Raw genomic sequence first — 20197 nt, 5'->3', positions numbered from 1 at the left:
ATTTTTACAGTAAATAGGTCTCACTTTCCACTAACTCACTTCACTCATATTTTATTATAAAACCAATATAAAAAGTGAGTCCCACATTCCACTAACTTTTTCAACCAACTTTTATTTACCTTTCTTAAAACTCGCAAAACTCGTGCCCATAATAAGAGTGACAATTATTGTAGGACGGAGGGAGTAATTCATTATATAGATTCAATAATTCATTTTACGCTGAAATAGCTCAATGCAAAATTAAAATATATAGAAGTACATGTACAAAAGAGAGAAATGAAATTCAATTTAAATTCTCATCAATTTTGATCAACTGCAGATGTGAACTACATGTAAATACCTACATTTCTGAATCAACTGCAGAGAAATACTCTCTAGATGCAAAATTCTCATAGCACGCTTATTAAAACAACTTTGGAAGAGTACCGAATGTAGCCGTAAACTAATCACGCTTCAATGCAGAATGTATAACTCAATTGTAATTCAGACTGACCAAAACCTACACCTAACAAAAAAGAACCTAAATGCAGCCAGGCTCAGTTAGATAACTCGGCTTTCGCTTTCCCTTTGGATTTTGATTTCCGCTTCTTGGCGTCTAGAGCAGCCAATCCCGTGCCTAATCCAACCGGAGCCTGATCTTGCTGACCTGGCTTGGCTTCATGACCTAGCACTCCATTTGAGGATTCGTCAGATTCTTTCTTCCCTCCATTAGTGGCCTCGTTTACAGCAACCTCAGGAGGAGGCGGCGCTCCTGGGTTTATGATGTTAGAGATTGGCAGTGAAGCCTGTGCAGGACTACCATGCCTACTTACTAAAAGAGCCTTTGCTGCTGCTTTCTTCTTCGCTCTTTCATCCAAACCCCTCGCACCATTTAAAGATTTCTTTCCAACAACACTAGTATTACTAGAACTCCCAGCAACTGCAGCTGCTTGAAATGCTTGTAACAAGTCTGGATGTGCCTGACATTACAGATAATGTCTCAGTATAATCATAATAAATGCTTGTATGTATGTGCTCTCAATAATGCAAAAAAACTGTTTTGCCCCAGAAATAAAAAAATTCTATAACTTGTTTTGCTTCCTAAAATTCTGGTAGATAATGGTCAAGATCCAAGAGATAATGACAGATACATAATATTTGCCTCAAGTTCAATAATAGGAATCTGATCTTCTTTCTGAAAAAAGTAAAGTAAAAAAGAATTCTCTCTCAAGATGATTCTTTTCATAGGAGGTTAGAAGTAAATTTTTCTTTTTACAAAGTGACAATTATGAATACCTTAATCATATCAATAGCCTTCTGTGCAGAAGTTGGATCCAAAGCCTGTCCTTTCTGCTTTTGCGCATTAGCCTGTAATACAAAAAATATTTTATGTTCACTCGAAAGGTAAGGATATCAAATTGGCTAATAAAAACAAATAAATCAAATGACTTCCAGAATAAACTAGAATAGATCATTACTTGCAGTTCACGCATTTTGAAAGTGTTCATCCAGTTCTGAGAGTCCTTCGTCCTAGAGTCGTCCTCACCAAGTTGTTTGAGAAGAATATCATATGTTTTCTTTTCGTGCTGCCATATAAAAGATCAAATAATATTAAGGAATGTTCTTACACTTCAACGCATCAAATGGTCCTACAGATATCAATCTTTGGCAGTCGGCACATACCTGGTGACAAAGCTTAAATGCTCCCATACAGTTGAATGCAATTGCCAAAGCATGGTAACACACAGCAGTCTGAATATGTTCCTCTCCTAGCAGTCGTTCATTCTTTTTCAGAGCTTCTTGCAAGTATCTAAGGGCTGTATCCATTTTCCCAATATCTTGGTACATCATGGCGACATTTATGAATGTAGCAGCAACATCAGGGTGATCTGGGCCAGATGACAAACTTAAAAGAAGCAATGCCCGTGACATATGACGCAATGCAAGCTCTGTTTGGTTCAGACCATGGTAAAAGAGAGCCATGTTCCCGTAACTGCAGAGACCACCATGTGAGCATGGATGACAGCAGATTAAAGGTGCATAAGAGCACCCCACCACTAGAGAAACTTCCAAAGATGATAATAATAGACACGCATGAAAACAAGACCCCACAAAATATGGAAATTTATTTTAGTCAATCTCAGTGTAAATCAATAAAGACTACAAGTCCAAATTTGGTCCCATACATTTCCAAAAAAAAAATTTGGTCCTATACATTAGGTGTGTTAAGCTTCTTGTCCTAAACAATATGTTTTGGTACGTATTCAACGGTTCTGTAAAAAATAAATGGTTAACCACGTTTCGACCTAATTGATGAGTTAAATATAGACCAAAACATATTGTCTAGGACCAAAACCTAAGTAGCTAACATGCTTAAAATGTGTAAGACCAAATAGGTGTTTTGTGCAAATGTACGGGACCAATTTTGGACTTTAAAACGCAGTTTATGGCTAATTTTTTATGAAACCATTAAATATGAACCAAAATTTATTGTATAGTACCAAAAAGTTTTTTTGAGCAAATATATGGGACCAATTTTTGGACTTTAGTCATCAATAAAATACTACATTATGATGCATGAAATTAAGCCTAGATATCAAGTACGGACAATAAAACTAGAGCACAAAAAATACGATAGGAATAAGAGGAATGATTTGTACCTGTGAGCTGTATCAGGGTGGCCTAATCCAAGGCAGCGTTCATTTATTATAAGTTCCTTGTGCTGTTGCAGTATCGCTCCAGCCATGTCTCCAGCGTGATACAAGACCATGGCCAAGTATCTGAAAACAAAGGTGTGCAGAAAATTAATTAACCAACTTATAAAGTGACAAATCAGATTATTTGAAGTCAGCTATCAAGCCGCCCCCAGTACCACATTGAATGTTAAGGACAGGTAAAGCAATAATCACAAAATTAATCTATAAGCAAGTACTATCAGTTAACTACCTGCAACAATTTGCAACCTCTCGATGCATTGGACCCGTCACCTGCAGTTTTGTATCTGAAATTGGTTATCCATTCTAAGAAAGAACACTGAGAGATCATAGAAAGACTGATAATATATATCGGACCTGCTGAAGAATTGTGAAAGCCTCCGAAAATAGCACATATGCCTCGCTAAGCATTCCCTGACAAAGCAATGAAACATCATTAATATAATGAGAATAAATTCTTGATCAAAATTTGCAATATTCGGAGATTAAATTAGCAAGCAATATTGGAAATGGTCCCCACAGATAAACATAAAACATCCATAATAGTATTCCAAGCAGTTAAAAAATGAATCATTGTACTAGCATACTTCCCAATCTATTTGAATTTGAGATTATTCTGAGTAAACACACTATTTCTAAAGGATTACTACGCTCAACAGCAACGATAGATGCATCTATGATTACATGGCAATTGAGATGCTATTAAACCCAATTGTCCATGTAAGAAATCTTGGTAGCATACCTCTGACAATTGAACTTTGCCCTTTTCAACCAGATCTTTGGCTTCTGAACTGATTGGAATAAAATATTTTACCACCGGTTGCATATTCAGTATATCTGAAACTTGGAAAGGTGTGGCAGCACCAAAATCATACTTGCGAGCAGTAATGGTCAATCCAACCTGATCACAGAGGTAAAATATGTAATGAATGCAAACAACCTACTACCAAAATGAACTTAATCCCAACAACACTTAAGGAAGACAGCAATTATTTTTTATCAACTGAATGCCATATTATGCCATTAAGAGAAGACATGTGAATAGGAACTGAACAGAAATGGATATAATAGAAGATGAAATTCCTCCCAGCACATGCAATACCCTGATTATCATGGCTGCTTTCACATCTTAGACAGAATAATAAGAGAAGGCAGAGAACCTTCCAAATAGTCAGTCCCCTAGATACCCACATTAATAGCAGTTCAAAAAAACCAGCAAATTAGAGTGCCTATTCATTTGTGCAATCATGGTAATATATTACAACACTAAGCTAAAATTACACGTAGGGAGACTATATTATCTTCTATGAAGAATGTTAAAGTTAGGTTTTCAGAGTTTACTCGATAAAAGATTACCTTTTGGCAAAGATTTCGTATTACTGAAATTTTCTTCACCTGGTTCCTTGCATCCTCCGGTAACTCAAACTGAAGAAGATAGCGTGCAACAAAATAAAGACATACTTTTTACCAACAAAGAATATAAATGAAGTCAAATGATATCACAAGAAACCTGGTACTTGAGTTTTGCAAATTCCTGAATGTCAGCCCATAAACTATCCGAGGTAAAGCTCAAAAACAAGGACTGCTTTTTTTTCATATAGTCTCCACTTTTTGACTTAGCTTGTGCTTTGGAAGATTTTCCTGAAGCATGATGACCTGATTGACCCTGTAAATAAATATAGTATAAATGTCAGCCTGGCACCAAATAGAATAGTAAAGATTCAGTTTGTTCAACATCAGAATGAAATTTCGACATGATGAGAGTGACATTCATCTTCCTCAGTTCATATGTTTACAAAGATCTTTCTAAATCCAATGCAAGGATGTTTTCTTGTGTTGTCAATTGAAACTATTATGAATCTATGAAATTGTACAACTAAACCAGAAGACTAAAGAAGAAGAAAATGCATATGAAATCTGAGCTTGCCGACAAAGCAGAATATCAATGTAGAATAAAAAGAAAAGAGTTCAACAAGATATTCAAATTAAAGCATTAAATCGCATTTATACCTTTTTGTGGTTTTTGGTGTGTGTACTGTTTGCAACACCTTTGGCAGACACACCCTGAACTTTTCCAGCAAAACAGTTCAAATAATGTGCAACAGCATGCCCGATATCATGATCTGCTGTGTCTCTTAAAGCATCCTGCATATCATAGTAGAAGGCAACTTAATGTAATGCCCGACAGAGTGCACATAATATGGCAGATAGTTTCTTCTGACAATCTTGTAATAAAGCACTAAAAGAATGCCCATACTGCCACATATTCAAGTAGAGACACAAAAGAAACCAGAAAACTAACTGTAAATACCAGCTTCAACTACTAGTACTACTTGACAAACTGACCAGTGCATGTGTAGAGTTTGTTAGTCACCTTAATAACATGCTTAGCAGATCTGACGACGACCTCATTGGAACAAAGATCCCACAAATGAGGCATATGCCTAGTCCCCTCAGCTACCTGCAACACCAATCAAAAGATAGCCTCATTGAGTAGACAAAGTGACACAGGTATAATAATAAATAGCCTTCTGAATCGGTACAAAAGAACATAAGATCCAGCTTCAGTTACAGAATATAAGGGGATGCAATATGAAAAAGGGATTATAGTTCATTTTATGGTCATACCCGTCCGATATACCGAACATTAATGCCATGTGCATGAAGTGCTTCTGTCAAAGTTTGTCCATCCATAGGTGAAACTTCAAGGGTGCAAAGATCATGTATGAATTTAGGCAAGGCAACATCTTTTAGATATAAACTTGCTTTCCGCACATTTTCTTCGTCTGCAGCTATCTCCTGGAATGGTGAAAATTTTAACAAAATACCAAATGTGTAGGGGATGGGGCAAGTTTGAAGGATCAAATAAGCTACCTCTGGATTCCCAGATAGCTTGAATTCAGTAAAGACATTAGGATTGAACAGAATCTCCTTGGTTGCATCTTTTCCATTGAAGTGACAACCACATTCGTCAATATTCGGCTTTTCACCATCTACGGCATCCTGTGACTAAAATGTGGTCAATAAGCGTAAACAAGCAAGCAAAACAGAGAGCCTAATAGGCTGAGAGTAACTGGTACCAAAGCAGGTGTCAGCTACAAATATTTCATCATTTCATGTTATGCACAATATTCTAGTTTGTGACAGCAACAAGTGTGAACAGTTCAAATCCCAATAATTGTTGTAGTGGTCACCCCTTCTCAATTTGTTTGAAGTGGCAAATATCAGGGCCATCTTAGTCAACATAGGAAAAAGTGTTACTTCAAGAAAAATTAAACAGCCTAAACTAGTCTCCGTTAAGAAAAATAGTGACATCCAATATATTACTCCCTCCGTCCCGGAGTATTAGACTCACTTCTTTTGGGCACATGGTTTAAGGAATTGATATTTAAATAGTTAAAGTGGAGAGAGTAAAGTATGAGAGAGGGACAAAGTAGGGGAGAGAAGAGAGAAAAAAGTAGGTGGAGAATAAAATAAGATAGATGCTTTTTGCTAAAAAGGGAAATGAGTCTAATATGTTGGGACATCCCAAAAAGGAAAGTTGGTCTAATACCTTGGGACGGAGGGAGTAATTTATTACACGACTCAATCCTTTTATAATTTAGAGCAACAAAAACATAGAGGATAAAAGCAAAACTCCAATATACTCATTTGTAGGGCTGGGGAAAAATATCGAAAAAATGATATATCGCTCGTATCGTATTGAAAAATATCGAAAAATTATCAAATTTTTGGTATATCGTAATTTTCGATACGATACAGTATCGTATCGTAAGTTTTTAATACGATAACGATATGAATTTCCTTATATCGCGATATATCGTTTTATATCGAATATACGATACATATCGATATTTTCGATATATCGAATATACGATATATATCGTATATATTGAAACATATTGAAATTCAATACATATTGAAGTTTAAAATTATAAATATATATAAATCCATTTAATTCATTCATATATTTAGAAAATATATATATGAAACCCTAATAAGAACACTATTTATTTTATTGTGTTGAAGTTTTATTAATTTTTGTGTTATTTTTTAGTTTTGAAATTATATTTTTCGATATACAGGTATTCGATACGATAACGATATTTCGATATATCGTATCGATCTTACGATATATCGAAACTTTCGATATGATAACGATATTTTCGATACGAAACACGATACAACGTTTTTGATACGATATATCGTATCGACCCACCCCTACTCATTTGACAAAGGGCTTGTATTCTTAATTTCATAAATTACAAATTTGTAAAAGTTTCCAGCTCCAACTTATGCAAGCATGTACAAATTTCATAAAGGGTAAATTAGAAAAGTAAAAAATGAATTACATTTTGTATTTATAATTTTAATTGCATAACACACCCTGGACGTGCGATATACTGATATGGATTATGGAATCAAACGCATGCATGAAAAATGGATGTCAGGCCATTCCAATTTCTCTGGGTTTTCATAACTTGGGCAAAATATAATTACGAAGCATCTAAACAGATCTATTAACCCCTATCTAGACAAACAAACAAGATCTAAGGGCACACAAATATTCCCCACAGGATATATGGCTGCTTATCATGGTAGAAATGCTAAACTATGCACATTCAGAATACGGGCAAGCAATGTCAATTTATAGTAGATTAATACAACCAACTTGGGACTAAATCAATTTCCACAGCTGAATCACATCTTGTAAAAGCTATGTTTCAGTCAGCATCTAGACGATATTTTTCAAAATGATCACCTGTAACTGTGAATCAGTTGTTGCTGATTCAGCATTTTCCTCCGATTTCACAGATTCGTCACCATTATCAGCACCCGAAGAATCAGAAGCAACAGGATTCTCTTCTTGTGATTCACACCCAGGGCTTGACTTCTCACCTGCCTCAGCCTTTTCATGCATAAAGGAAAGGATAGTATGAGAATATAGATTATTCAAAACCCTTTCTGCACTGATATTAGAGTGGAAAGCAAAGTCTTACATGGCAAAACGCAGTTATAAGTTCAGGCCTCAAAATACAAAATCTGGAACCAGGTCCATTGTAGTTTGCATCACGGGGAGTGACCCTCATCAAATCCAGAAGGTAGTGCCTGGCATAGCACAATTTAAAACAGTATAAAATTTTAAGACAAAATAGATCAAAAGTTGCATGTTCACAGTAATTACTACTTGGAATAACAGCTCAAAGAAAGAGCTAAATTTAGGAAAATTTGTGTCTCTGGTTCTACAGGGAAGTAGCACTTAACAAGGATCATAAATTGAGATCGGGAGACACTTTTTACCTCTAACAAAACTTATCTACTATTTCAACCAAGAAGGAAGCAGGAATGCAGGGCGATATATTTAAAGAATGTCTGCTTGAAAAAACCTCCATTACTAAATACAGAGTGATTTCTAGTAAACATGACAGGCCAAATAATAAAGAAGATATTCAACAAGACTAATGAGAGAATTTGCAAAACAATCTGAATTCCCGAGTTACCTGTCATCACTGCCAACAATGCCCTTACACTCAACTGGAGCAGCTAGCTTGACAGCATTACCAGACCCATCAAGTACAGTGTGCTCCTTCAGATGAAGTCGTTTAGAAGCTTCCAGAACCTGAAAAATGGTAAAGAAAATCAACCAATCAAATTAGAAGAATGCGGCACTTAAAAATGTAGTAAATATTAATTCCTTTTGAAAGATTTAATACAGAATTCAAAGAAATCAAGCGCAGTTCACCGATAACAAGTCTAAGATGTGGTTGCAGGAACTACTGCCACAATGTCTATTAAAGCACCCACGTAAGGAAAGGTAACGCATCCAATCATCAGCTAGAAAATTTAATAGTCTTTTAATGTTATACTTTTTCTCCAGCCTAAAGGATTTTGAGGGGGGGGGGAGGGGCAAAAGATAAGTAAATAGAAGATAATGCACACATGTGTAACTTGGGTGATTTTCTCAGAGCGTTCAAAAGTAACAAAATAGAAGTTTCTGGAGAAGGAGAAGAAATATCTCTTTACCAAATACTCCTATTTCTCATTTCTACCTTGGTATGAAAATCTTCACTCCAGCAAATTGTCTTGCCATTGTCAACAGAACCATATAGAAGGGAGTCTGATTTATCGCCTTGGAGAATTCCGGGCAAAACACTCTGGCAAGAAGAGTAAAATTATATGCATTAAGTAAAAAAAATCGCAGTTAACTGAGATTAATACTGACACATGAAAAATGTACCAGCTGATCCTTCGGTCTAACACATAAGATCAATCATACAAACGAAAGGACATAATAATGATGTCACTACAATAAACCATACAGTAGAAAATCTTTAACACATTTAATAATAGATCTAAATTTTTCCACCATCATCATAGCAGAACAGAAACTTTACTCTGCTCATCGTCACATCCAAATCCAAAATTCAAATAATCCATGTCTTATGTTAGAAAATAGGTCTTAGCACCACACCTGTGCTACCACCCTGTGACCTCTGTAATCAATAATGGCCATAGCAAGACTGTATAACCCAGGAACATTAGCTTCCTGGAAGGCCTTTGTGCCTTTTAAATCATTATTAGCACTTGCATATGTGGCTTGCTCACTTTCAGCCAACGGAGTCTCTGCAGGCACATCAGGGGATGCCTCAGTGCCATTTACAGTTCCTGCATGTGGAACAGAAGATCCACCCACAGTTGATTCACTCAACGCTGCTTGTGATAGAATCTCCTCATTTTTATCAGAATAAGTCTGACATTGGGCTGTGCTTTCAGCTTTATGGAGCTCTTCTGACGGCCGCCTTTGGGACAACTCCTCAAGGTCCGCATCAATAGCAAAACTGAAGAATATGTTGTTGTGGACATACCTGAAAACCAATAAAAACCAAACATTAGATTAACACAACTATAGACTAAGACATTACTAAGAAGTTGCAAGAGAGATAATTTCAAAAATATGGTGGTCTGGGGCATTGTCGCTTAAGTTACAGAGACAGGGGAGGAGTTCACTACGCATAGGTAGAGGAAAAATACAGCAAGCAAACATAAGAAGGATAATGCATACTGTTCAAGTGTCCCATTGATACCTAAACAGCTAAACTTGAGTGTTCATTTGCTGATTTTGGTCACATTATCAATGAAAACAATAATAAATGTCAATGATTAGCCACAAAGCCAGAGAAGTGGATGGCATATCCAAGAGTAAATCTAGAAGAACAGGCAAGTTTCACAAAAAGTAAAACATATGTCAATAAAATTGAAACATTGAAAAAATCAATATTTATCGGCTTACTGACATATGAAAGCATTCCGGATCTGTTGGATTAATAGGTGGAATGCATCTGCTAATCACTCCAATAGCACCGCTAGTTGCCGCATCAACAAAATCAGAAGTAACTTTATAAAGAGCTCTATCTCTCAGGATCCTGCAATATAAGTACACCAATATTATATGATGAGTTTACACTGAGGATACCCTGACTGGCAATAGATGTATAAACTATAAAGATATAAAAGGTATACCTCTCCTGATGGGTAGCATGGGGGAACTCCCGGCAAGCCTGCAGCTCTTCATTCCAATCTCTCTGCATGCCGATCAACTCACTTCCAAAAGAAAGTGTCAGAGAGTTTTCTGCTCTGGCTGCATCACGTTTGTGTTCTGAATACAAAACCATCCATGAGCAGTTATCAGATATAATAGAAATAGGGATGGAAGAAAAAAAAATAGGGAAAGAAGGAATTAAGGAATACAAAAGATTTGAAGATTGACAAACTGTTAAATCCTGAGGAAGACAGCTACGTTAGGGAGATATACAAATTGAATAAAAGAAATGACTAAATGTAGCACCTCACAAATGCAAGCATATGATGATGACTAAATGCTACTTATGTGATATATTTTTATACATTGTGGTAAGGTATCACTTGTACTAACCAGGGACAGGATACAGGCCAAGCCATGTATGTGGTGGCAACAGAGACTGAACATTCTCAAAGGGATGTGCCAAGGCCTTTCTCTCCAAGATTTCACGGAAAGCTTCAGAACAAAAGACAACATGAGTGATTTATAACAAGAAAGATGATTCTTACATTTGTGAGCAAAAATAGTAAGCTAGTTGGATACCATATATACTTGTTACCTTTTTTGAACTTAGGACTAATCTTTTGCAAAAGACCAACAAGGGTTGTAGCTTCTGAAGCAGCTCTGTTTGGCCTTGGGTCAAGAATATTCTCAGTGCTGGAGTTAACATAGAAACTTTTTGTTGTTCCTGTAATGCAATATTTATTTCCTTCCAGTGTTACCACGTCCAAATAAATCAAGTCTCCAGAAAGCCTGATAATCAGATATAGAAATTAGGAACAAAAAACTTCAACCAACATATAAAGCAAAACAATGAAGATACAGAATATCAAGTCATAAATATATAAAAATGATGAGTTAAACAACCTTCTGTAGCTTGGAGGTGGATTAAATGAAGAGAAAACAATACTTTCAACACATTTGATCTCTTTGGAAGGAGATGACAACAAACTAGTAAGTGAACTGGTAACATTCTCCATAAAATCCAAATTATCAAGTTCTGGCACTTCAGCTTTCACAGTATCTATACATAGAAATAGGTGAAAGAAGTTACAAGTGCTCCAAAGCAAAATTCACATTTACATAAAAAATAACTCAACTAGATAAAAGAAAAGAGGACTATATCTTGAAACAAATACAAACCTGCTTTAGTATTAGCTGTGTTTCGACCTGTGTCATGCTGTAGTGCAAGTGTTGTCGATAACGAAGAATGTAAGGTTGAAAGAGAAAGTAGGTCTCTAGTTCGATGAACATGAGCTCTGATGGATCGATCATCATATAATGCTACAGAGGGAAAGGCACAAACACACATGCACGTCAAGAATTAGTCTCACTAATTGAGTATCTGCTTGCAACAACTGACTAGAGTGTGTTAAACATACCAGCAACCATTTCCAAGAAGCAGCTCCCAGAAGTAATATCAGCAACCTCGGAGATCTCGTTGTAATCTTCTAGATGGTGAACAGAACCTTCCTTTGTGTGCAGTAACAAGTCATAGCAAGTCATAAAACATGTCTCTGGGGCATCAAGAAGAAACTGCCTCACATCCATTACAGAATCTCCAGGGCTTAACTGTAAAAGCCCATTGACCGAGTCAATGATACCGATATTCAAATAAGAGAACAAAGTAGAAATAGATCTTCATATCAGATGATCATTGAGTAGGAAATCCCAGTGGTGCTGCATAGAACGAAAACTAGATCTCTAAACCATATCCAAATATCTTTTGAATTGGCAATCTCAGCTTACCTGCAGCTCAAGCTTCTCTCCTCCTTGTGTTTTCACAGGAACAGGATATAGGTGAACCTCAGCTGCAATGGAAGGAAAAATAATCATTTAGCATAAACTGCCACGTAGATTCGTGAAATGTTAGTCCATGTGTATTCTTCGTGTTTGCACTTGTGCAATTTGCAGAATTGAGATTACCATTCAGGTGCATTCTAAATCTAGAGAAGAAAATCATAAGTCAATCTAAAGAATAAAAATCATAAGGAACCAACCAATTCAACAGACAGTTCTACCAAGCCAATTAGAGGTATAAATGCCAGTCTCTAATTTTAGAAAAAATACCAAAAAAAAATGCAAAAGACAATCAATAAAGAAAATCTATGAATGAGAAAAGACTCAGGATACAGTCAATTCTATGCCATAAGCAAAACAGACAAAAGGAACAGAAACAAAAACTGCTAGCCTTCCCTCAGCAAGGTTATACTTCTAGGGTTAGTTCAACAGATACTCACACCTTATAAACATGGTATACTACTTATAGGAATATTCTATTTTACTACTAAAGTACTAAATCAAATTGAGACTTCCAAGTTCAGAAACTCAGTAGCAGTCCGCAGAGGCTAAGAGAAAAGAGGGTGGTCATTTTGGGATTTTACACGCTAGAATATCATTGAGTATTTACATTATCATAATCACAGTATAAATCACGTTGCCAAGACCAGCATAATTCAGTAGTAGAACAAACTGCTCCACATAGCTGCCACTGAAGGTGCAGAAACAGTGTATAGTTAAATCTGAGCATAGATCATAATCAGAGCCATGCTGCAGCCTTCCAGTTCATATATTTTGTGCAGCTGTCTGATAGACCATCAGGAAATATTTGGGTTTAATTCAATTTAAAACTGCTGGGAAGTAATTAAAGAACTGAAATTTTCAATGAGGTTGTGTAGAAATTTCTCTTCTCTAAGATTCTTTTTATCGGCATTACTTCTTAAGGAGGGCAAGAGAAAGTGAAACTACAGATAACAACTGATGACTTAAAACACAGAAAGGGTTCCACCTTGCTTCGTTTGATGCTGCTCTGATGTGTTATCATGTTCCTTCACCTCCGGCTTTGTTTCTAATGATTCACTCAAGCTTTTATCTCCATTGGCCTCTGAAGCAGGGGAGCTACCATTTATTGGAGCATCCGAAGAGATGGGCGGTTCTGATGGATTCTCAGCACTCTGCTGCGACCCTTTACGGTTCTTTCCCCTATTCGACTTTCCCGCCATCTTTGACCCTTACATCAGGAAATACGCACTAGTATTAGGAAAGTAAATGCTAAGCTCACATGTAAGTTGTAACAGCAACTTATGAGATTCCCAATGAAAACAAACACATGTAACATGTATATAGATGACTAAACTACCAAAGGAAAAAAAAATCGGGTCTTTCTTCTACAGCCTAATGTTATTATTCATGGCCTTGGTCATCCATGCATACAGCACAACACAGGATACATTCTAACATTACAAAAATGGGCAAATTTCAGAGTCAAAGCACTAAGGAAACTGATTAATTCTCAATGATGTTCGCGGCAGCGGCAAATATGATCCACAAGCGATAAAAATAAACCATTTTGAGAAGATTGCAGGATCGAATAGATGAAATACAAATAATAATACGGACAAAAAAAGGCAAAAAGCACGTGTAACTCCAAGCTGAAGATAGCAAACCACAAACCTCAATCCAAATCCAAACATCGAAAAATTTAATGCAAATCAATAAAGCAATAATAATTATATACGGATAAAAAGATTTGTAGTTGGAGATTTACAGATACTAACTAAGGAGTAATCTATATTGTATTGAATAGGAGTATTACCAATCCAAGAAGGGGGGAGAATCGAAAGCTCAATGGATTGACAAAACCAGTAAACAGTGAGTTGATGGCAGAGGGTTTTGGCTGGTGGCTGAGGTTTAACCTTTATGAAATTAGGGAAATGAAATGTAGCGAGTGTATGTGAGAGACGGCGGATTCTAATTTCTTGAACAAATTTATAATTTTTAATCTTTTTATAATTTCTATAATTGGCAAGCTCATCTGGCATTTACTTATTTGTTTTGATTTTTGCCAATCATGTGCAAAATGCATAGATATAAGCAAATGAAATTGTAATTATAATATTATTAAATTCATTGATTGTAGTGTTACGTTGACCCATTCAATTTCCAGCCTTCCTTTCTAAATTGTTTTCTCTTTAATAAATGGAATTGAATTTATATTTCAAAATACTATAATAATAACCATATGTGATTCGGTACTATTGTAGAGATATTAATCGAGTCAGCCCATCAAGCCTCAGGTCACTGAATTCGAGTTTCAACTTTGTTAGGTGTGGATAAATAGAATCGAAACTTTATCGGGTTAGACATTTCAACGCTAACCCTAAACGTTCAGGTTTCAGGCTAACGATAAAATTAATATGTGATTTATCCAATTCATAATGATAGAAATTATTCATATTTATATATAATGTCAAATATATTGTGAACATTTTGAGATGTATACTTAAACTCACACATGATTAAATACTACTCGTGTGAAAAATAGTAATGAAGTTCGATAAATCTTGAGTTATCAAATGATTTAATACATAAGAATAGGTTTTGACGAAGCTGTATTTGGAACTATAATTTAAAATTTGTAAATTAAATAAAACATAGTAGGTTTTATGGGACGAAGGGAGTATTTGATATTGATGATAAAATATAAAGGTAGGCAGAGCCATTCAAACAAGAAGCCATGACGATAAGAATCCTTTTCTAGCTCAAAAAGCTATTTTCTGTTTTTCAATATGTTATCAAAGGTGTATCTATCTAACAACCGGCGAGTTAGCAGTCCTTTTAGCTTAACAGCAATATCTGTTACTGTTCTATCGCCTTCGTGCCCTCCTGCGCCTCGATTCTGTTTTCATCCATTTCTTCCTTGATACTAGCTTGCTCTTCGGCTTCAACTTCAGCTCGGGTGAGAACTTGTAGTTTGGATCCCGCATTTTAGCTTGAATGTCCTTGAAAAATTCCATGTTTAACTTCTTCGGCCCACCTTGCCTAAGTTCTTCATATTCTGGTCCCGAGATGATGTTCTCAAACGCTCCAATGAGAATATCCAAATCACTCATGACCTCCCACACGTTGGTATATCGCCCATCGGGACCTTTCTTAAGCTTCTTGAGAGCATTCTGCACAGCTTGCTTTCTAGCTAGCTTACCAGGGGACAACTCCTCCGGCTCCTCCTCCTCTTTCAACGCCTGGGAAAGTGTTCGATACTTGGGTTTCTCATCAAACTCAAACAAATGATCAATGTATTGATCACTTCTCTCATTGGGGAAGGGCTCCGTAGGCACATCATCTTCATCATCTCCTTCGTCACCAGTCCAAAGGCTTTTCTCTTCCTCATCACTATCTGACCAAATACTGCGGAGTTCATCACTGTCATCAGCATCAATGCGATCAGACCGCTCCTTTGCCCGCTGCTTCGCCTTTTTTATCTCTTTCTTTAGCTGGATATGGTCGTCCCTTTCGTTATCACTCTCGTCTTCGCTACCTGTCCAGAGATGATCCTCATCATCCTCCATTTTCTTGGCCCACTCCTTCCTGAACTCGGCAGCTTTCGGAACTTTGCCTCCGAAAAGATCATAGCTCGGGCGCCTATCACGGGCGTACGAGCGAGAAACTGAAAATGCAAGAGAGCATTTCAGAAGACATGAATTCGCAATCTGCATTTATCTATTCTATACTGTATTAAATCACTATTATAAACACTGACTGTAGAGATAGTATGTGGCAATTCATCAGCTTGAATAATAATAAAAGTGAAGCTGGAAAAATACATGGAAATTTTGGTTGAGTAATTTCGACAAACACGTAGCGTGAGTGATAAAAAGGCAGCCTCACCTTGAAACATGGGATGATAGAGGCCAAGAAATCTGAGGAGGGCAGCATCTGACAAGCAGAGCAATCGGGGAGTGTGGAATTGGGGTTTTGCGGCGGTGAAAAGAAGCGGCAGGCGGGAACACACCCTCCAAACCATTTCTGTATTTCTGCAACTTCAAGGATAACAATTGCGTTGATATTTTTGGCAAATGCTGAAATTATACAAGGAAACAGTGATAAAGTCCTATTCCATCAATAGTTTCAATCAAAAATTCAGAATTTCAAAGCTGAACAAAGGAAAGCATTTGTTCTTTTTCATATTCAACTTAGAGCAAGAGAGCACTCCAACTAACATCAATACTATAGTTAGAAAAAAAAGATTAAAGAGCATGCGAAAGAATCTAACCTCCAATAATAAATATTTTTAATATTGGGTGAAAGTGGGTTTGAAATTCAATTTCTGAAATTGAAAAAAACTAACGGAGATTATATAGACTTGCATAGATGATGAGTAAAGGTTAAAACTGATCCTGAACATATGCATATTTTACGTTTTTTTTTTTAAATATTATCTTTTGAATTTTTTTGGTCCTATATATTTCAAATCGGATCACAATTGGTCCTCCGTTAACAATTTCATTAGTTTTATAACGGGTTTAACCCAATTTTGACCAACTTAAGCTCTTAATTATGATTTTTAACTCACTGATATCCCCGTAAGTATTTTAATAAAGTAACATTTAACATATAAAATAAATAATATTAAAAAAATGAAAATTTCAAAATTAAACAATAATCACAGAACTATTTTTCCACCGTCCCAAACTAATTTCTGCATTCTTCACAAAATCAACATAGGATGAGCTGAAAAATTTGCTCAAGATGCAGAGATTTCATCACCATCAAACAATCAAAACAAAACCCCTCATTCCAAACACCAAACACAAAACAACAAAAAAAAAACAAGAACAAGACCTAATTTACTTCTTTCCCCTTTATATTTACAAGCAAATCTGCATCACTAAAAAATCAAGACGTCGCCAGCTAATCATGCACCGCCGCCGCCGCTTGTGGGAAAGGGCAAAATCTGGGCCTCGCCAGCGGAAATGGAATAGCCTTGGAGATAATAGACTCCGCCTTCGCTGCAGCGGCGGGGCGGAGCGCGGTGGTGGTGGAGGCCACGTTCTCACAAGAGCCACGTGGTGAGAGTGGTGGCGAGGAGTTGCATGTGGATTCGAAGTCTTGAGAGCTCTCAGCTCTTGTAATTCCTTGTGAAGTCTCCTCTTCAAGTATTCACAATCTACCTCCGGCTGCTTCAGCTTGGTTCTGCAAATTCATTTTCTTCTTTTAATATTATTTATTTTATATATTAAATGATAATTTATTAAAATAATTAAGATATAATTAGTGAGTTAAAAATCATAATTAAGAGCTTAAGTTGGTCCAAATTGGGTTAAACCCGTTGACCGTTATAAAATTAACGAAATTGTTAACGGAGGACCAATTGTGATCCGATTTGAAATGTAAAGGACCAAAAAATTCAAAAGATAATGTTTATGACCAAAATCGTAAAATAGACATATATTCAGGACCAGTTTTAGCCTTTACTCTATATAGATTAATCATTATCGAGTATTATATCAAGAATTCTAGCGAGTGTACATGTCATATGTGGTTTGTAATATTAATACAAAAATCATTTTTGTGCATGTTATACGCTATATATTAAGGAGTATATATTCATGCTACATTTAAAACTGGGAAATAACTGTGAAATCCTACGGCATTTAACTCCATCTATATTAGAGCAGTAGTAATGGCGATCGGCCACCTCATCGCCCCTCATCGGCCTTTATTGTGGAGAAGGGTCCGATCTCCCAAGCTATGCGGCTCCTCCCCGAAGCCAATCAATCGCCCCCGGCCGAAGAGTCATCGGCCTCGAGAGAGGCCTCCATTGCGGGCAGGGGCCGATGTAGGTGCCGATCTTTTTTCTTTTTAAAATAAAAATTAATTCAATTTTTATTCCCCTATATATAACTCATTCCCCCATCAATGCACATTTATCTATCTCCAATTTCAATCTCAATTTTACTTCACTCCACATTTCTACCAGAAACCCAAGTTCCGGTAAAAGATATGAACTTCACCACGGACGTGCCCGACATGAAGGGGAAGAAGAAGGAGAAAGTGGAGGAAGCGTCTGAGGTTGGGCGGATGAGGAGTACCTACTCCATGGAGGGGTCGGTTGCTCTTGCTCATTGTTGGGCAGCGATCTCTGAGGACCCAATTATAGCCAACAATCGGGGCGATGGCGGTTTCTAGGAGCGTATCACGAAAAGATACAAACAAGTAAAGCTTGCAAAGGGGCCCGACACACTAGCCCGACGATCTACGCAAGCATTAGAAACGCATGGTGTACTAAATTTCACGATATCTATGATGACAATGCAAATGAGTTCAAGTACTGGGAAATATATCAACAACTAAAGGATTCCTCCAAATTTAAAATGGGTCGTGTCAAGGAGGACGAGCCGGAACTTGTGTGCTTACGTTGTTTTCTATGTTTTTTTCTATCTTTATCTTGTTTATTTTTGAATTTTGAATGTAGGATGTTTTATTTTGTTTTTATAGAATTTTTTTTTATTTTTTATTTACGTTGTATTTAGTTTATACAATCAACTAAAAGTGATATATATAAAAATAATGTTGATATGGAAATGAGATGAGCTTTGAAATAGGCTTGGGATGGGCTGCCATTGCATGTCAGATTCGAGTGAAATTGCAAAAACCGAAGTTCGATGATGAACATTTCAGACAAGTTTGCAACACAGTTTGCAAACTTCTTTCGACATAGTCTCCAAAACACTCCAATAGAGGAAATACCACCGCCGCCGACAACTCTGGCAGTTAATCAAGATAACCTGACGAGGTTATTATCACAACGAAGTTAACCGGCAACAACTATCTTCTCTAGGTTAACCTGATGCAGAGTGTTTGCATGCATATTATAATAGAGCAATATATATAAACTAAGATTATATTTTATGCAATGTAAAATTAGTAAAATGTTGTCATTATTAGTTCATAAAAAAATAAAAAATATTTATTAATAACTATCAACCAAAAATGGAGAATATGATTGTTACTTGCAACTTCAATAAATAAAAGGACCAGGGCCCACTTGAGAATAATTTAATCGCAACTAAAATTTCTAATATATCAATATAAATAAATTGTTTTTTTGGACATGTTAGCTTGGAACGATATTCTATGCATATAGAAAAATGAAGTTTTGGACTTTTGAAAGTAATAAAATGAATGTCATTGGCACTACTATATACTCCCCTTTTTAGTAGTACAATTTTTAAAGCATATGCATCCATTCTCTTGCCAAAGAATATAGATGTGGGCCCAGATTTACTTTTATTCATTTTTTATTCCATGTTCTTCCGAGCATAACACTTACACCCATGCTCTTTGCATGTTTAAGGGTCCCATATTTTTATTATTCAATTTAAATAAAAACATTTTCACAATAATAAAACGCATTAAAAATACATGAACTACTATTACAAATTACAAAAAAAAAAAATTTTTACATAATTATAAGAGTAAAGGCCAAATGTGGTCCTAAACATATATGGTCGTTTTATCAATTTGGTCCTGAACAATATCTTTTTGATTATTTGGTCCCTCACAAATGAACTCGGACCGAAATCGTTCCTAAATTGACAGAACCATTAAAAGTAACGGTCAAACAGGTGTTTAGCCGATTTTGATCAAAATTAACCATTTTAATTTATATTTTTAATTATTAATCTCTCCTCTCTTTTCTTCTTATTCTCTCTCTTGGTCTCCCTCTCTGCCAGCACCGCTGTCGGCTGAAAACCGTCGCTGCTGTCATCGGGCTGTCACTGTCGCTGCACCGATCGCCGTCGCCGTCAAGAGGTAAGATTATTTCATTTACAACTTCGTAAAACAAGTTTCTAAGTTTGAAGTTTCTGTCCGAAAGCTCAGTGGCGGCGACGGCTCTACCAGACTTTCGACGGTGCAGCAGCAGCATCGTAGACCGCGATGGTGCCCCTGACCAGCGACAGTGTTCTGATCAAGAGCGAGCAGCAGCCGGAATGGCGGCGGCGGTGGCAGACGGCATGGAGGTTGTGGTTGTGCTCTCCCAACAACGGTGACACGAAATCGCCGCGGAGCAGCGGCAGCGGCTGAGCGACGATGATGTCCGGTGAGGGTGAGGCAACGACTATTGGTGGTGACCGGCTACGAA

At 36.6% G+C, this 20197-nt stretch overlaps 2 protein-coding genes across 6 annotated transcripts; both read right to left on the bottom strand.

Annotated features, from left to right (window-relative positions):
• Positions 1 to 262: 262 nt before the first annotated feature.
• On the bottom strand, positions 263 to 14025 carry LOC125221848 (clustered mitochondria protein-like). 3 transcript variants are annotated; one of them, XM_048124144.2, is made up of 29 exons: positions 13868 to 14025; positions 13061 to 13282; positions 12022 to 12083; positions 11655 to 11844; positions 11416 to 11556; positions 11140 to 11296; positions 10832 to 11025; positions 10627 to 10728; positions 10215 to 10350; positions 9989 to 10117; positions 9166 to 9559; positions 8744 to 8848; positions 8195 to 8313; positions 7694 to 7802; positions 7456 to 7602; positions 5568 to 5702; positions 5322 to 5492; positions 5068 to 5154; positions 4704 to 4838; positions 4204 to 4359; positions 4050 to 4118; positions 3436 to 3594; positions 3051 to 3107; positions 2926 to 2966; positions 2640 to 2759; positions 1663 to 1972; positions 1458 to 1565; positions 1276 to 1347; positions 263 to 959 (listed from the first exon to the last, which is right to left on the bottom strand). In XM_048124144.2, exons 2-29 carry the CDS (start codon positions 13272 to 13274, stop codon positions 537 to 539), a joined length of 4242 nt encoding a protein of 1413 aa, XP_047980101.1. In that variant the 5' UTR covers positions 13275 to 13282; positions 13868 to 14025; the 3' UTR covers positions 263 to 536. The 3 variants fall into 3 exon arrangements, with proteins under 3 accessions (XP_047980101.1, XP_047980111.1, XP_088920864.1); XM_048124154.2 differs by having other exon boundaries at positions 5568 to 5696; XM_089064738.1 differs by having other exon boundaries at positions 13061 to 13274; positions 13868 to 14017.
• Positions 14026 to 14732: 707 nt separating this feature from the next.
• On the bottom strand, positions 14733 to 16442 carry LOC125201600 (glutamyl-tRNA (Gln) amidotransferase subunit C). 3 transcript variants are annotated; one of them, XM_089064362.1, is made up of 3 exons: positions 16325 to 16442; positions 15940 to 16085; positions 14733 to 15718 (listed from the first exon to the last, which is right to left on the bottom strand). In XM_089064362.1, exons 2-3 carry the CDS (start codon positions 16073 to 16075, stop codon positions 14919 to 14921), a joined length of 936 nt encoding a protein of 311 aa, XP_088920488.1. In that variant the 5' UTR covers positions 16076 to 16085; positions 16325 to 16442; the 3' UTR covers positions 14733 to 14918. The 3 variants fall into 3 exon arrangements, with proteins under 3 accessions (XP_088920488.1, XP_047955733.1, XP_047955732.1); XM_048099776.2 differs by having other exon boundaries at positions 15940 to 16091; positions 16325 to 16423; XM_048099775.2 differs by lacking the exon at positions 16325 to 16442 and having other exon boundaries at positions 15940 to 16304.
• Between the last annotated feature and the right edge of the window lie 3755 nt (positions 16443 to 20197).

Source organism: Salvia hispanica, chromosome 2, assembly GCF_029641045.1.
Source record: "Salvia hispanica isolate PSC_SH4W2 chromosome 2, Shi_PSC_v1, whole genome shotgun sequence".
NCBI classification, from domain to species: domain Eukaryota; kingdom Viridiplantae; phylum Streptophyta; class Magnoliopsida; order Lamiales; family Lamiaceae; genus Salvia; species Salvia hispanica.
This window is presented reverse-complemented; position numbering and strand designations above follow the sequence as displayed.

Bases quoted from the DNA above. Each gene is read 5' to 3' on its own strand.
- LOC125221848 (XM_048124144.2), bottom strand. From the start codon at position 13,274: ATGGCGGGAAAGTCGAATAGGGGAAAGAACCGTAAAGGGTCGCAGCAG. The intron at 4,360-4,703 runs GTATAAATGCGA...ATTTATTTACAG, and splicing joins ACACCAAAAACCACAAAAAG to GGTCAATCAGGTCATCATGC. The intron at 4,119-4,203 runs GTTTCTTGTGAT...TATCTTCTTCAG, and splicing joins TTGCAAAACTCAAGTACCAG to TTTGAGTTACCGGAGGATGC.
- LOC125201600 (XM_089064362.1), bottom strand. From the start codon at position 16,075: ATGGTTTGGAGGGTGTGTTCCCGCCTGCCGCTTCTTTTCACCGCCGCA. The intron at 15,719-15,939 runs GTGAGGCTGCCT...TTGCATTTTCAG, and splicing joins CTATCATCCCATGTTTCAAG to TTTCTCGCTCGTACGCCCGT.